General features: G+C 39.8%; 1 protein-coding gene across 5 annotated transcripts in view; it reads right to left on the reverse strand.

Annotated features, from left to right (window-relative positions):
* Window positions 1-13,895, reverse strand: part of col12a1a (collagen, type XII, alpha 1a) — a 58,563-nt gene extending 44,668 nt beyond the window's left edge. For 3 of the 5 annotated variants that reach the window (XM_086094282.1, XM_086094281.1, XM_086094280.1), the window contains exons 1-13: window positions 13,572-13,893; window positions 12,428-12,533; window positions 9,500-9,616; window positions 9,252-9,395; window positions 8,744-8,797; window positions 7,593-7,856; window positions 7,345-7,509; window positions 7,005-7,178; window positions 6,581-6,871; window positions 5,877-6,479; window positions 5,205-5,483; window positions 4,848-5,123; window positions 4,459-4,731 (exon numbers count right to left, since the gene is read on the reverse strand). In XM_086094282.1, the coding sequence (XP_085950408.1) occupies window positions 4,459-4,731; window positions 4,848-5,123; window positions 5,205-5,483; window positions 5,877-6,479; window positions 6,581-6,871; window positions 7,005-7,178; window positions 7,345-7,509; window positions 7,593-7,856; window positions 8,744-8,797; window positions 9,252-9,395; window positions 9,500-9,616; window positions 12,428-12,497 (2,710 nt within the window). In that variant the 5' untranslated portion in view covers window positions 12,498-12,533; window positions 13,572-13,893. Of the gene's footprint in view, window positions 1-4,458; window positions 4,732-4,847; window positions 5,124-5,204; window positions 5,484-5,876; window positions 6,480-6,580; window positions 6,872-7,004; window positions 7,179-7,344; window positions 7,510-7,592; window positions 7,857-8,743; window positions 8,798-9,251; window positions 9,396-9,499; window positions 9,617-12,427; window positions 12,534-13,571 lie in introns of all 5 variants that reach the window. The other 2 variants (XM_086094283.1, XM_086094284.1) reach the window with 2 other exon arrangements.
* Between the last annotated feature and the right edge of the window lie 3,036 nt (window positions 13,896-16,931).

Below are 16,931 nucleotides of genomic sequence, written 5' to 3' on the forward strand. Positions count from 1 at the left end.
GTGATCTGCACCTTGAGAGTAGACTTTAGAGATGAGGAGTTCCAGACTTTGAGGACTATGAAAACAGTCAAGGCTACACATACTATAGCCAGACCATCCCAATAACCAGAGTGCCTTTGCCAAATCAACAGCAAAAGATGAAATTGATTGACTGTTCCGGCTGTGTGTAAACCGTGGGTGAAGGGAAAGAACACAGGATGATTGCTTTTGCAGACAGTGGCCCACATTTTGACATTTGCACACAAGTGAAGGGGCCACTCCAAAAGGTAAAGCACGCATGCATGAAACACATGGTTCACAGATTAAGCATAAACTAAATCTGACTTTTTCCACTCTGAAAAGCTAAACCTGAAGACAGCTAGCATAAATCAAATCATGGGCATTCCCTGTAGTACCAGAAATACTGTAATTGTATGTTGATAAAAACATTCAATAGGATCGGTGGCTTGCTGATAAGAGTGGTATTCTCAAATTAAGACAACTAGGGAGAAAAGATGTTGCGGTTTTGAACCTTGTGTCCCAAGTTCCAGCTGAATTAGCTAGCCCCAATGTTTTGTCTCACTATTATGCAAGTCCCTCCCTGGCATCCCGATTATATTGTTCAGTCAGCAAACCAATTGTTTGGACCATGTGCTTGTCATAGTGATTCATACGATAAACCAATTTAAAAATAACTTAACTGTTAAAGTGTTAGCAGGCGTGTTTTCGTCATACCAGACCTAGACCTACTCTCCGAATCATGGTCATTGAATCATTGATTTTCTTGGACAAAAGTACAATTAAAAGTAAGAAAAAGCCAGATAAATTCACACAAAAGCCTTACCCACGTTCATAAAACCTGGTATAACACAACTAAAGAATATCAAAAAAGCTTTCCCTGTGGGGCGTGTGCTGGCATAGCCTTTACATCTGCAACCCAAGATGCCTAAAGCTCATTATCCAAACAAAGAAACGGCACCCACAAAAATGCACCAGCACTATCTCATGCACTTTTAATTACATTCATTATTTTAAATGCCATTAGGCCACTGAGTTATGGACTAATCACAGGCACCAAGTTCTGACACGTCCAAGCTTCACCTTCTCTAAGTTGAAAGTCACATCGCAGCTCTGCATGTCACCCTTAATTTAGCTTACTTCTTTTCTGCATGTCACCCTTAATTTAGCTTACTTCTTTACTTATATTACTTTTATGATATGCATTTTAAACACAAATATGACATAGTTTTCCAAGCAAGACGGTCAGTTGAACGTAGACAAACATCGGGCAAGCAGTGACAAAGGATATACATGCAGATAAAAATGAATTTATAAAAACAATATCAAATACTGTAAATTAGAGAAACCAAACAAATATGGAATTACATGTTGAAAGGCAACTTTATTTGCTACCAAGCTTGAAGCCTGAACATATGACCTCGCAAAATACAGACTGAATTGTCAATCTTCCAGGACACCCTGAAGCATTTTCTAAACTCCTTTCTATTCATCTTCACTCTCCCAGGTCCTTGAAAGTCCTTTGCCCCACCCTTGAGACAGCTCACACACCTTTCCGATGTTCCCATTGGTAACATCTTCCATTATGGACAGAACTGCCTCTTCATAAGTAAATAATCATGTTTGTTCATGGTTGAATGGCACATTTCATTATATTATTTGCAGTTGCACCTGGTTAGTGTTCTGCCCTCGTAGACATTTCAGAGTAAGAATTCTGCCTACCCCCTGGCTTCTGTGTTGGCTACCACCATATGGGCTTTGTCATAAGAGCTTGCTTTGTGTAGCCCACCTACACGGACTTCACAGGGAGGGTCACTCAAAACAAGTGACCCCTAAAGACAATGAGATCAGTGTTCAGAGCATGCTGAGATCATGACAGCTTAATAGAGCCGCCCAAACAAAGTGCTTTGTCATCAGGCCTTTTCCTATGGGGGTGTGCAGCTAGTGACGGCACATATTTGACTTGTGGAAGTTAGCTATAATAGTGTCATTTTGGTCAAGAAGGAAAACACAAGGGGATTTTTGTTTACATTAAACTTTGCACAAAATGACCACACCCAAAGGCATCTGGGCTGCAACAACATGATTGTGGTGTTGAGTTGAGGAATATGAAATGTTTACATTGTTGATACAATAATGGTTAGGAAAGGAATGGAAAGCACCTAATGTGTTTATGTGTCATCAATAGCTGAAGGCTGAGACCATTTACTGCAGGGCCAGACATTGTTTCATTTTTATTTTAAAATCTTAAAGCATAATTCACGTCCAACGTATGGTATAATTTGAATATCAATTCCAATCAGATCTTATAATAAAATACAATTATATCCAACTTCTTTCTCAATAAGGCCTCTGTTGCATATGTGGCCTTACCGCGGAGAGTTATGATTACTGCTCTCACCGGCAGAGCCCAGATTTTTCACCACTACCTTGTTTTTAATACACATTTAAATGGAACTGACATTCTTCTCTGATGGAAACAACGCCTTACTTGTTGTTCATAATGCCACAACACTCCTGCCATTCTGTTACTAATACTTTATTTTACTTCCTTTCATGAGGCGGTGAGCTCCAATATTACTCTTTGGCAAAGATGGAGAGCTTGCTTTGTATTTCAAAACTGTCTTAGCATATTAAACTGCATTTGAAGATTATACAAATATATTCATACAGTATTGTAGACTTAGTAGGGCTCCGTACAAATTGGTGGTAACTCAAATCAAGATGTGAATTGGCCGTTATAAATGAATGCTGAATCAGAATTTTCGGATTCGAATAAGAATAAATCGTAGCTTATTGCCGTGTGTATTAATGCCCCAGGAATGTTTGAGTGGCATTGCATGTGACGTAATACGTATGTGGGGAGTGCACACTGTCATGAGACCCAACACCCGGAAATGTTTGAGTGTTTGCGTGTGTACGGCAATGTCTAGCCAGCTAATGATTATTGTATTAAAATGTTAAGCAATCACCTAATAAAGCCCATCTAGGCAGTGCCTTTGTCGTAACTTCACTGCTGGCCTCTAATGATGTACTTGCACAAAGAACACTGGACTAGAGAGGAACCCTACTATGTTAGCTTTGCGCAAGCTAGCTGTTACGACATGGATGGATTTAAAACTTTCCCAAAAACTAAAAAACACCCGTTTGCCCGTGTACTGCGAGGGATCCTGGAGGTCAAATTAAGTATTTTTTAACTAATTATGGTTGGCACAGCTGGCCACGTATAGCATGGTACAATACACTCCAATAAGTTTTAAAGAAATTGAATATGAGGCTTGGCAAAGCGCTTTGGACAACATATGGTGTACATAAAATGCTATGTACAACAAGTGCACTCCATTTACCATTATGCTCAAATTGGAATTTTCATTTTTGGGACTATGACATGTTTTTCAGCAAAAGTACAATTAATAACCCATTTGAATGGATTGAGGATTTGGTGGTTAAATGGTAAATAAATATGCAAATGCACATTTGGTGTCCGAGTCCAGGCACTAGCGTGTAGTAGGCTATATTTAGGCTACCTTCTACGTGGTCGTATACTGAATATACCCATGTACTGTATGGGGCACAACTGGCAGACAAACCCAGATGTAACAGGATCAGAGTGCAGGCTTTCTGCTGCAAGCCATTCACATTTTCCAGATTTACAAGCAAAGATTTCCTCCTCATTAAACCTACAGTCAGTGCCAAAATAATTAGGTCTAGTGCTGCATTCCAAAATGTTATTTCCAATCATAGCACATTATAAAAGCAACAACCTCATGAATAAAACTTAGTTCAGCTTAATTTCCTAAGCATGCATGGCTCGCACTGCCCGGAGTGTGATAATACATGTGTATACCAAGCACCACTGATTTGTTGAGCATATAACCCCATTGCATGTCTCTCATGCCTTTCACATACTGAGTGGTGTAGCGTGGGATAGATTGGGTGATGGCCTCGGTGTGTAGGGTGGGGGGTAAACAATTAAGAAAAAAATCTGAATGCGTAGTAGTAAAAGTCGTAGTAGGGTCTTAAGTTTTGATTAAAAAAAGTGAAAGAACAGCACTCTTTTTAAGAGTTAATGTCTGACATGGCTGTAAGACAGTGGTGTCCAAACTTAGTCCTCGAGGGCCGGAGTCTTGCAGGTTTTTGGATGTTTCCATGCTCCAATGCAGGCTTATGCAGAGCTTGCTGATGAGCTTAAGGTGCGTTGGAGAAAAGAAACATTCAAAACCTGCAGGACTCCGGCCCTCGAGGACCCAGTTTGGACATGACTGCTGTAAGAGATACAAGCTTTACTTATTTGGGGCACTTCTACATTGTTAAACACAAGTAAGAACTATGGTAGCTCTAAAGGCTGATGACTAACACAAATAACTGACACATCTCAGGTTCTGGTCACCCATACAACACCACTGATGGCACCATTTTCTAGACTTAAATTCAGATGAATAAAGTGACATTCTTTCTTACCTTCTAATGTTGTTCCTGTCCCTATAAGAGGATCACCCAAAGCAGAAGTATAACGTGCGCTGACAAACAGCTCATATTCGGTGTCTGGTTGGAGGTTCTTGAGCATAGCCTGGGTTGTATCTCCTCTGATGGTGACCTCCCTCCTCTCACCTCCCTCAGCAGGTTTAAAGGCAATGATGTATTGGAGAACATTTCCTGGAGCAGCCTCCCATGTTAGTCTCATGGTATTGATTGTTTCATCAAACACCCGAAGGTTACGAGGCGAACCAATTACTGAGGGAAAAAATGAAATAGCCTATTAGTATTCATTGCACCAGATGACATGTTCTCAGAATTGATGTGCCGTATTGTTATAAATAGTCATTATTGTACTTCTGTTCTTGGCTCACCTTCTTTGGTTGTACCATCCACTTGCAGTTCATCCCCCATGCCTGTGATATACTCAGCAGACACAGACACACGGTAGGTGGTGATGGGGAAAAGTTCCTGGAGTACAATGGTAGTCTCATCTCCAATAGTCTGTGCCTCCAGTATTTCCCCAACACCGCTAAGTGGGACGTATGTCAGGCGATATCTGAGAACTGATCCTGGAGCAGCATTCCAAGATACCCTGAAACTGCTGGTTGTCTCCTCTGTAACTTGTAGGTTCCGTACTCTCCCTTTTTCTGTAAAGATAAGATAAATCAATGTTATGATATGATGTATACAAGTTTACCAAACCGTCCAAATGAAGGCAAATAGCTTACCTTCAAGTGTAGTTTCTTCACCAGTCAAAGGAAAACTGTCTCCTTTTTCATACTGCCCAAAGACGTTGACCTCATATGTAGTGAGGGGGGTAAGATGTGGCAGAACAGCTGTGGTAGTATCGCTGGGAACTGCCAGTGTAATATAGACCCCGGTGACATCTTCAGCCTTACGGAATCGCACCAAGTAAGACAGCACTTCGGAAATAGGTGCGGTCCAGGTAGTGCGGAAGCTGCGGGAGGTGATCTCAGAGAATTGCAAGTTTTCGGGTGGAAGTAGACCTAACAAACAAAATTATAACATATTAAGTGGGCTAAAGCACCTGACGTTTGAAAATTAGTAGCATCATGAACATGTTGTACTATAGACTCAGTATTTGTCGGCCTCGATTAATATACTTGAATTATTCTACTACAATATGGAATTTAATTATATTTGTATCGTCCATAGTAATGGGCCGTCATTTGGTCTTTTAATTATATCCAACTTAAAAGGTTGAAAATATAAAGTAACCAAGCATGCCTGCATCCTTTAATTGATGTTGTTGTAGAGCTGCATGCATTATAGTATTTTACAGACGCAAATACATCATGGCTCAACATGACAGCAAACAAATACTTAGCTTAATCTTAGCTCCTAATCGGTATGTTAAAATCATTTATCCTGGAACTTACTCTTCTTTTTAATCTTGAGCAGTTCCTGTTCAATCCTCAAACAGATGGACTGGGTAAGCTCTTTGGAAATCCTCTGGAAGGCATCAAAGTCCTCCACCTCGTAGACGTGAGTGTCTGACGGTTCATTGGCAATGGCCTCCAGCTCTGACCTCACTGCATCTTTCACACCAACAGCAAAGATCTCCACATCATTATTTCTCAGGTTGGTTGCTGCGTCCTTAAAAGAGTCTGATGACTTTCCATCTGTGATCAGCACCATGACACGAGGGACATTGGCTCTTGCACCACGTGCACTGATATAGATCTTGTCCTTCACGTAGGACATGGCCTTGCCAGTATTGGTGGAGCCTCCGCGATAAGGGAAAGTGCGGACAGCTTTGACAACCGCATTGATGTCATGATGGGCGTTGAGCGCAAACTCAGTGTGTGGATCTCGACTGTACTGGACCAAACTAAGCTGGACCTTGTTGGGGCCAATGTCAAAGGAATTGACCAGTACCTCCAAGAAGGCACGGACTTTGGCAAAGTTTTGTAATCCAATACTGTATGAGCCGTCCACAAGCAGAACCACGTCAGCCTGCACATCCACCCCCAGAGAGCATTCTAGAATGACAACATGCAAAACAATTGAGTGATTGGCGTTTCACCACAAAGTAACATCAACGACAGGAATGACAATAAATCACACAAACAAATCTTCTCACCTGTTCTCACTTTGACGGGCTGTGTCCTCTCCATAGCCATAATGGGTTCACTTGGTGTCAGACCCTTAAGGGCATACAGGTTTATCTGATATGCAGTATCAGGAGAGAGATCACGTACGTTGATGGTCGTCTGTGTAGCGCTTATGTACAACTCTTGACGATTCATGCCAGGTAACATGGGAAGAAGGACAAGTTTATATCCTGAGATATATCCCTGAGAGGCATCCCACGTCACTTTCATTGACTTTGATGCAATTTCCGTAACCTGCAAGTTGGATGCTGGCTCCACCACTGGGGAAAGGAATCAAAGAATTCAGCAACTTGGAGACTACGATAGCGTTCCAGTTGTGTTGTAAACAACATTTTCCAGGCCATTAATAATAATGTGAAGCAGTGTATTTTATAAGCAGAATCTTGGACCTACTTTCTTCACCGCTGACGAGAACGCTGAGCTGCTCATCAACACCAGAGCACACTTCTGTGATGATCTTTCTCTGGACATCTTGGATCATATCAAAATTGGGTACATTGTACACATGATTGGCATATGGAGTGGAAGCCATTTCTCTAAGTTCATCATCATCTGCACCTTTGATACCTGAAATGGAAAATGAGAAGCAAAAAAAAAAAATGCTCTGGTTATAGTGTAGCATTTATGACAGGCATCTTACAATTAACCTTCAGTGGAAAGTCAAGAAGTTTCCAAGAACAGGTTGATAGGACACATGGGAGAGCAAAATAAAAACTCTTTGTGAAAAACATACCTAGGACAAATATTTCCACTCCAATGTTCCTAAGTCTTCTAGCATGCTCCTCCACTGGATCCTGGGATTTTCCATCAGTGATGATCATGGCTATCTTTGGAAAAACTTTCCTGGATCCAGCTTCCTCCGTAAAGACATTTTGCAGCAAGTACTCAATGGCATCACCTGAAGATAAAGGACATTCCATATATTTGTTTTACTTTCTTTACATTCTTGTGTGGAATATACTAGACTGAGGAGCTCCTCACCTGTCATGGTATTTCCTCCTTTGTATGGCAGTGAGTTGATGGCTTGGAGCAAGTCTCCTCTCCTGGTGTAACGTGTAAGAGGGAACTCTGTGCGAGTGTCCGTACTGTATTGTACCACGGCCACTCGGGTTTTATCCTCGCCAATGTCAAAGGCCCCAGCCAGGCCAGCGATAAAACTACGGATGTGCTTAAAGTTCTCTCTGCCTACGCTCCATGAGCCATCCACCAGAAAGACCAAATCTGCAATAGCACTGACTGAGCATTCTGCAGAAAGAAAAAGTAGAAATGGGTCAGAAATTAGAGTTTTCACATTGTAGAATTTGGACCGGCCTAACCTGGGGCTGAGTGTAAGAATATTTTTACAATGACTATTTTCTTCCCATGTGGATTCTGACACCAAAAGAAATATGCATGTGTGCCAAAGAGTGGGATTGGTATAGTAATTCCACCCTGAAGCAGGCCTGTGGTCTAAATATTTACCAAAAGTCCCAGCTGCAATATTCACTTTTATATTCTGCAAAATTCTGTTTATAGTAGATTGTATTTTCTATTAGAATAATGTTTATCCATTACAATCTCTGATGCTTTTGTGGGTGGACTTGAAATTCAATCAGTCTAATTCACTCCAAATGTGCCCCTCTTTTTTCACCTCAAATTCTCTGACCAAATGTTGAAAATGATGTAATGTGAAAGACAGTGAGTGCTTAGCCATGAACAAGGGCAAGTGAAATCTGGAAGTCGTTTCCAGAAGAATCAACAGGTGGGAGGGGATGTTAAAGATGTTTAAATCCCTATGACGTACTTTGTCAGATGTTGCCTGTTTCTATGGGGTACAATGAACGTGTCATTGCTGTGTCACCCTCCCCTTCCTGCTGTCTTCCCCCTCTATGACGCACAAAAGAAACTTTGTATTCTGACTTGAAGCCTCCTTTTCCTTTTTTCTTAATGCGGAGACTGCTGTTAATTAAAGGAATCAACGCTTGCCTTCCCAGCCACTGTCAGAAACGTTGTGCGCTCACCAGCAGAAGGTAAAATGACCAAATTATTCCAGAGGGAATTAAACTGTCTTGAAAAAAATATATTTTGGGAAAAAAAGAGGATGGAGAAGAAGTCCTGTAAGTATTTAGCTGGGCACTAGAAAAAATACTTACTGATTGCATCTGACGGTGGCCTCCTGACACGTCCACTGGAGTTACTGGACTGGACTGAAAGACAAGAACACTTTAACAGTCAGAAGAGCATATTGTCGCTCTGGTCCTTACTGTGTTATTTTCTCAGCAGGAGAAGGCAAGAAAATCAACACATCATAAAAACAAGCCAGCACAATCAGAACCATCTGCTACACATACTGTATGTTTTTGCATAAACAGTAGCGGATTGAAACGTTAACAAATACATCATTCTAACTTCTCTTCCCTGATGAAGATGCAATTTGGATGAGGAAAATTACATTTCTTGAATATGGCTTTAATTACAAAGTGCATCATTCATCTCTGGAGGTTTCCAGATGTCAATCTAAACTGAGCATTGTTTTCTATGTAGACATACCGCTAATCATTAGCAGTACAGCTCTGGCATTGGATCTCATTAGTTTGTCTGTAGCTGTACCAAATGAAGTGTATGCTAAGAATCTAACTTTCCCAAAAAAAATTCACTTACTTGTCAGCTGACCAAAGATGGGAATACTCTCCTCAGATCCATAATAGGAGTTAATGGACACTGAGTAGTCCAAATCAGGTGTCAGGTTAGTGATTGACGTGGACGTAGTATAAGCATTGAGGGCAAAGTCTCTTGTCGGTTCATCTGCATACGAAATAAAGCCATAATTAGGATGTTAGGTTGCACTGTATATGTTGGAAAATATGTCCTCTGTTTCAATGCCCCCAAAATATGCAGTCTTTACTGACCTGCGTCTGAAGTAATTTGTACTCTGAAGCCATCTATCCTTGTCGAGGGCCTTACCCACGACATTTCCACTGTGTTCTCATTTAGAATTTTAAAGTTCAAGTCCGAAGGGGGATCCACTGGAAACAACAGATCAAGCAGTATTAAACACAATAAATACATATGTTATGTATGTTTGTAGTAATATTGTTGATCAAATGTAAGATGGAATTTCTAGTCAAGCATTCACATTGATCCCAACGACAAACACTTCACGGCTGAAGTGAGATTGTTTCGTTGTTGGGAAACAGACACAAAACACTGATGTCCATGTGTCACGTGACGAGTAAGGAAATGTGACAACACTAGAAACAGCGTGAGAAGCCATTTTGGAGTAAAAATGGCATTTGTTTGAGTTGCCCAACCATGGAGGCTAACAACTCAAGCACTGGCATACATAACATGTGCACGACTCAAACATAACCACGGTGCAAACATGAACGTGAACCATCCAAATAACATGCCGAGTGCTGTCATCACAACGCATGCAACCACTTAAACCACAAAGTTGATCCCAGCATGACAAAAACACAACTCAACTGCAAGTTACTGATTATACAATGGAACTGAAGATGCCATATTGAAGTCTTGACACAATTGAACACCATATGTTTTATATACGTACAGTATATAAACATATTCCATGTTGTTTATTTGGTTCAAGAGGCCTTATACGAGCCAGTGGCACACATCCATTGCAAACCTTTTAAAAAAGAATACACAATTTGTCACATGAGACTCTTGTGCACTTTTTCCATTGACAGAAACATGTTTTTTTACATGTGCAATAAATACACACTCTTAAAAAAAACAGACACATTGGGAAAGAAGACAAATTTTTCGGATCACAGCGTCATGCATCATGTACATGTGAAAGTTGTTCGGCTCAACAACTTTGATGGGTTTGCTTCTCCATGTACAGTTGGGACCACACAGACAGATGACAAATATATTTTAGAATGATATTCCGTTTTATAGGTAGCCTAAATGTAAAGCAATGTTAATAGATGGAAGTGTGAGAAAATTGGCATGCATTAAAGTCCTCTCAAAGTGCTTAATGTTTCATTTGTCCTTCATGTTAGTTGTGTTATCATCTTTATAAACCTACTCATTGGCATAACATTAATGTCAGATATGTGCTAATATGGCGGTGAGTGAGAAAATGTATTATCATCAATTAGTTAGAGTGACTTTTTCTAATATGTACTCAAGCACTGTAACGAATTAAAAAAAAAAAAAAAGTCAGAAGGGAGCATGCAGATACTTTTAGGAATCAAGTAAGCTGTTAATAAGAGTTTTGCATGAATATCATTGTAAAATACACTTTAGGGGAAGGAAGCCATAGTTTGGGAACATACTGAATGCAAAGGCAGATGACGAACAGGAGCTCATCAAATAGGTAAAAACTGGGATTTGGAGGATCACCAACCTGGCTTATAAACTCAAGGAGCCCCGATGGACCGTGTCCCCACGCAATTCTCCACGAGTTCACTGCTCCAACAATGGTATGAAGGTGTGAATATGCATGTGTGTTCAGGAAATGACTCAATGGGAATTGTTTAGGGAAGTCTTCACTGGCAACCATTACCACCTTTGTTGATGTATACTTTCTTTTCCTGGAGTTTAAATAGACTTGAGGACCAAAGGTGGTCTCTGGTGTGTTTTTAGGAACCTGTGGCTGTTGGTGTTATGTCCCATCAGCTCCTAATAAAGGACACCCGCTCTGTGTCTGGCTACTGTTCTCTGAGTAACCTCAGACTCCAGGCAGTCAGCCACCCTGGGTTGTGCTACTGCCAGAAGGGGAGACCAAGTAGAGGGGGGAAGGAACACGGACCCTCCCAAGGAGGCAGGGAAAAACGCCAAAGTCATTCGGCAACATGTGCTGACATTAAACATTACTGCATATTCGTTTTCCATACGTTTCGCAAGTCAGCGTTTTCGCAAAAGCCCGCAAAGAAGGTCGAGAAAGGCTCTTTGTGCGCCTTAGTGCTGTCTGAGGATCCATTTGCTATTCTCCTATTTCATCTTTCCATTGCTCCGGTGGAGATATGTGAGAAGAGAGCTTAGACTCCACTCACACTGCCAAATTGCTTTATAAGGAAGGAAAAAATTACAAGGTTTCCATACCATATTTGACATGATTTTCTATGTTTGCACCTAAAGTCACTTTTCATTTTACACCTTCGCAACCAAGAATAAATGACACGAGAAAATTTAAAAAAAAAAAATAATTCTATCATCACTGCAGATAAATCAATTTAGGTCAAATCGGATGGTAAAATGCTTTTGGAAATTATACTTATTTTTTTCAATGTGATGACTTCAATGCACTGAGAGTTACTGATTCAACACTATTTTAAAATTGTCTAATCATTCTTTCCAGTGTCCTCGTAGTTGGGATTTAGCTAATGTCACCATGGAAAATAAGATATTTAATGGTGAAACACTAAGCAATAAAATTACATTTGATGACGTCTTTAATGTTTGCCCTGCTGTTTTAAGACTTATAATTAGAAGTTGGAAATGGAAAACCATTATGTGTTGTTGATTTTCTACTATTTGCCAGATTGTAACATTTACTATGAATAGTTGAAACTCATTTGAACTGCAGTCTAAATTTGATCCAATATTGAGTCATGGCATTTAAATCTGACAGCATACACCACAATAGCCCTGGGTCACACAGTCACACATACACATAGAATAACAACAACTTTATTGACTTCACCATTACACGTTGTCATATATAGTCAGTGACATTAAAATAAAGGGCTAGCCCCTTGCAGACTAACAACTGGACACAACTGGTAAAAGAGGAAAGGGAGGAGTAAAGAAAGAGAAAGTGCTTAAGTGTGTTTCATTAGAGTGATTGACGGGTGTGTTTAGTTTACCTTGAGCATCGATGGAGGATATCAGAACTGCAAACAAGGCAGCCGCGGCCAGAGACAGCCCTGTCTTCATGTTTAGCCTTCGGGGGTTAGCAGGGCATCAATGGGTCTGAATAAGAGCCGGGCATTCATAGTTAGTCAAGGCAATGGCGCCCCTTGTGGCGTGTGTGTATACTGCATGCCATGGATATATTTAATTGGTCACCTTAACCCCTTGGAAATTCTGCAGCTTATAAACACAAAGGATGCAGCCAACGTAAGACACAAGAATTTCACTATTAAGACATAAACTTCCTTTGAAACATGCCATTTATTAATTCAAAACTCGTTTTACCCATATTGATCCTATAAACCACGTCACTTGAAAATATCCATCCGTTTTCTGCACCGCACTGTTTTTAAACTATCCTAATATGCATGTTTTTATGCATACACAGAAAGCCAAAATACCCATAAAAACCCACAAAGTGAGACCATGAGGCAAGATTCTATCCCAGGACCTCAGAACTGCGAGGCGAATGTGCTAACCACAAGTTCATCAGCTGCGCTACTTTAACACATATTTATTTTATTAATCTCTAGGTGTTAACCAATTAGAAGTTCTATGCTTGAGCAGCCATAAATAGACTGACAACACAATGTAATAAACTAAAGTGCACGTGATTGTATTGTATTGTATTATCATTATTTTTAATTATTGCACTGGATAGAAATGCGCACAAAATTAACATACAGGATACATTGGGCTGCCTCAAAAGCAGAACAGCTGTGAACATTAGGGGGCCAAATGACTCCTTGGGCCCCTCTTCTTCCCAAAAATATATATATTTTTTTTAAATTACGAAATTGTCAAAAATTGACAAATTGACAAAAATAGACCAAAAATATATAGCTCAAACTATGCCAGATAGATAGATAGATAGATAGATAGATAGATAGATAGATAGATAGATAGATAGATAGATAGATAGATAGATAGATAGATAGATAGATAGATAGATAGATAGATAGATAGATAGATAGATAGATAGATAGATAGATAGATAGATAGATAGAAAAAGTTGTGATTGAAAGTGTTGTCGAAACATTTTCAAAAATCGGCAAGTGTCAAATAAGTCATTAAAGTATATGAATTTGGATGGCTCACCTACTGAAGAAGCCAAAAAAAAAGGGAACGATGAAGCCTTGTGTGCACCTTCTCTCCTCTCTGGCTCCTGCGCGCTCCACCAGCAGATGTCCAAGGAGGAAAAGCTCCCTTCCAAGTGGGAAGATTCTTTCCACCACCGGCTTCTTAATAGGGGGGCAGTTCCCAACTCTCAATTTGCCATCGTTTTGCTCGCTGACGAATTTCCCCGCCTGTTACTTGATATATGTCCCCCTGCTGGGACCGCGCGATTCCTTGGAAATTACATTTTTTCCCCCCCTTCAAATTCCATTGGTCTGGCGGTTTAATGAGTTTCCAGCGCCAACGTGACCTCACAGCAGTTTGGCCAGACAGCGCTGCGGGGGTTGTGCGAGCTGAGAAATACAATTTATTTGGCTATGTGTCAAGTGATGAGTCAAAATGTTTGCTCAGGGAAAAGAAGCAGATGGGCTCTTGGTGATCCGTCGCCTTTACCTAATATGCTCAGAATGCTTTTAGGCATCATCGACGATGTAATCAAGTGAAGAGCGTTTATCTTATTTTGTCATGAGAATTTGGACATGTTTGAAATGTCAGTTTAGTTAAGAAAGTTCAAAGACTTCATCACGCGTTAACGCACACTGACTCGTTGTTCTTTGGTGCTCTCTAGAGCTCAAAACTTAAAACTGCACGTGAATACAAGTCACTGCTGGAGGAAATGTTTTCTTGAAAATCAACCAAAGCACGTTTCTACATGCAAAAACTCTCTTTTATAACCACCATTTTATTTTTAACACGCAATAAATTTCTTGTAAACAAAGTACAGACAAAATAAAAAAGTTAATGAGATTTACATTTATGAGATTCGTTTTTCAACCCAAAAGTCAATTTTATTTCTCCAACAGTCTGATCTCTTTTTGTAGCATTTCTCTTGGCTACACTGAAGGATGTCTTTTTTTCTTCTTTTTTTTTTTGCTTGTCCAATCAGATTTTAGCCTCTATGAGTTACCGTGTACGTGAATCTAATCTGCCCAGGGCCTTCAGAATTAGTAGTGCTTCCTGATCTTACTTCATTTCACAAACTACATTGACTGGTTATTTAACCAATCAGTTTTCTAATCTGTCCTCAAAAGGCCAGCGATGGCTTCAACATATTATTTCTGTCCTCGGATTGGTTGGTCAGAGCAAAACTTTGACTAGCAAAACTTTGACTAGCAAAACTGTACATATTTAATAATCAGGATCTCTGGTAGTATGTAATTTAGTTACGTATTTTAACTTTTTGTCATGTTGATTGATACATTTTGATTCCGAATTTCTCCAAATTATGTTTGTGGTATGCTGTTATTGTGTTTTTGTACAGTATTGTTGGTATCTGTAATTAATTGTAATAAATAATGGTGATAAAAGGTGGAGTCGGATAAGTCCCAGGTACCAAATACATGGCCCACCAAATGCAAAATATACATTTAGGACATGTATGTGTGCAATTGCCGTGTAATACAGAACAGAACAGAAACGTGCAAATGGTGCAAACGGATAACGCTACATTTGATGCCGTATGCCTAATAATGGCACTAAATTTATAGGCCAAAAATGACCAAGTGTCACTTTAATTTTTTTCAAGAGAAAATAAGATGTTGGGCCTACGGAGGGATGTTTGTTGCAAAAAGGAGCTTTCAGGAGGATTTGGCATTTTTGAATTTGATACATTAGGTCATAGTTCTGAAACTGAATCAAACGTTTTTTGTTTGTTTTTTCGCAGACGTGACCCATCAAGTCTCAGTGGGGGATTTTTGTGTATCAGATATTTGATCCACCCTACAAATGACTAAGTAATGCCATCCTGTTGAAACAGGATTATAGAGTGAAAGCTTCAGAACATAACACTCGCTGGTGTTATTATTAACTGTTAACTTGCTCCATCTGTGTTTACTTCATTAGGCCTACAGGGGGGATACACTAGCCTATAATGAAAAAAATCTTACCTTGTGCACTTGACAGTGGCACTTGCCTTTTATAGCACATTTTCATATCTGGGAAGCGCTTACCTTGCAGTCCAAAAATTGCCCCTATTGGCTACATTAATGTACGGTATATTAGACTGGAGAGGAATGGCAATGATTGACTCATGCTGTACACTTGTGCATAATATAGTGTTTTTAATATAGTGTGTTTGGATGACATGTTCATAATAGCTTCTTATTTATGCTTGTTTTCCTTTGCAGCTGTGACCTTTAACACCACTCAAGAGGAGAGGGGTGAAATGACACTGCGAAGGATCCTAACCTCAGTTGGGAACATATATTTATGTAATACTCATCTGTTTTCTATGCTAAAGTATTTCATTAGGGTATTAGGGTATCCCAGCTGAATGGGTAAGAGGCGGGGTCAACCCTGGACTTATCGTCAATCAATCATAGGGCACATACAACAACCACACTCCTATTCACACCTATGGGCAAATTAGAGTTTTTATTTAATCTGTGTTTTGGGGGGGAGGATGCTGGAGTAATCCACACAGGAGGGTGTGAAAATAAAGATCAATTTGAATACCAAAACCTAAGAACTGTGATGCAGAGTGATAATCACTACAGTATTTCATCATGCAGCTATTATATTGTAGTGTTGGCGGATTAATCAGGCCAAGTGTGGAGCTAACAACTCGCTTAATGAACAATTTTCAAGTTACTGTAGGCCGTAACTACGCCAGAACACAACAGCTCAATAACACTTACAACAGCAGTCTGTGATGCCTTCCATTTGGTTTCTGTCAGGTCATTTATTTTAGTTAGCTACTTAATGTGTGAAAAGTGAAAAGCTGTAGGAATTGGATTTGTTGCAACGGCTCAGTAACTGTTTCGATTAGAAAGTTGACAGCAAATAGTTTTTACTCGGTTTCAATATATGCGTAATAGTGACACCTGCTGGGAAACTACTGTTATCACATATAAACAGTCTCGTGACAACTGATATAACACAGCAAAACCACAATACGAACAAAATACTTCAAGAAGCAAAACCGTACTGTTTACATGATTGAACAGAATAACTAAAAATGTCAATAACATGTTAACTTCCCAAATGGCCTGCTTTAGTAGACTAGTACAACCTACCTTTTCAGCCACAAATACATACGTTCAAAAATATACCAGCAATAAGTGAAATCCAGTGTGGCTGCAGGTTTCATCTTTGATTTGAATGGTTATTTACATTTGAAAACAAAAATACAACTATCAGTGTATCTGTAGCCGCTGAATAGCTTAGTCCGGTAAGAATAACATCATGAATCAGCTTTGCCTCCGGCAACCAGATGATTTCTGGGTCAATAGTTTCATAAATATATGAAATAGTGGATGTGGAAATAAAATACAATATCCGGAA

This window comes from Leptonotus elevatus, chromosome 14 (genome assembly GCF_054856555.1).
Source record: "Leptonotus elevatus isolate MCC_2025b chromosome 14, RoL_Lele_1.0, whole genome shotgun sequence".
Taxonomy (NCBI): domain Eukaryota; kingdom Metazoa; phylum Chordata; class Actinopteri; order Syngnathiformes; family Syngnathidae; genus Leptonotus; species Leptonotus elevatus.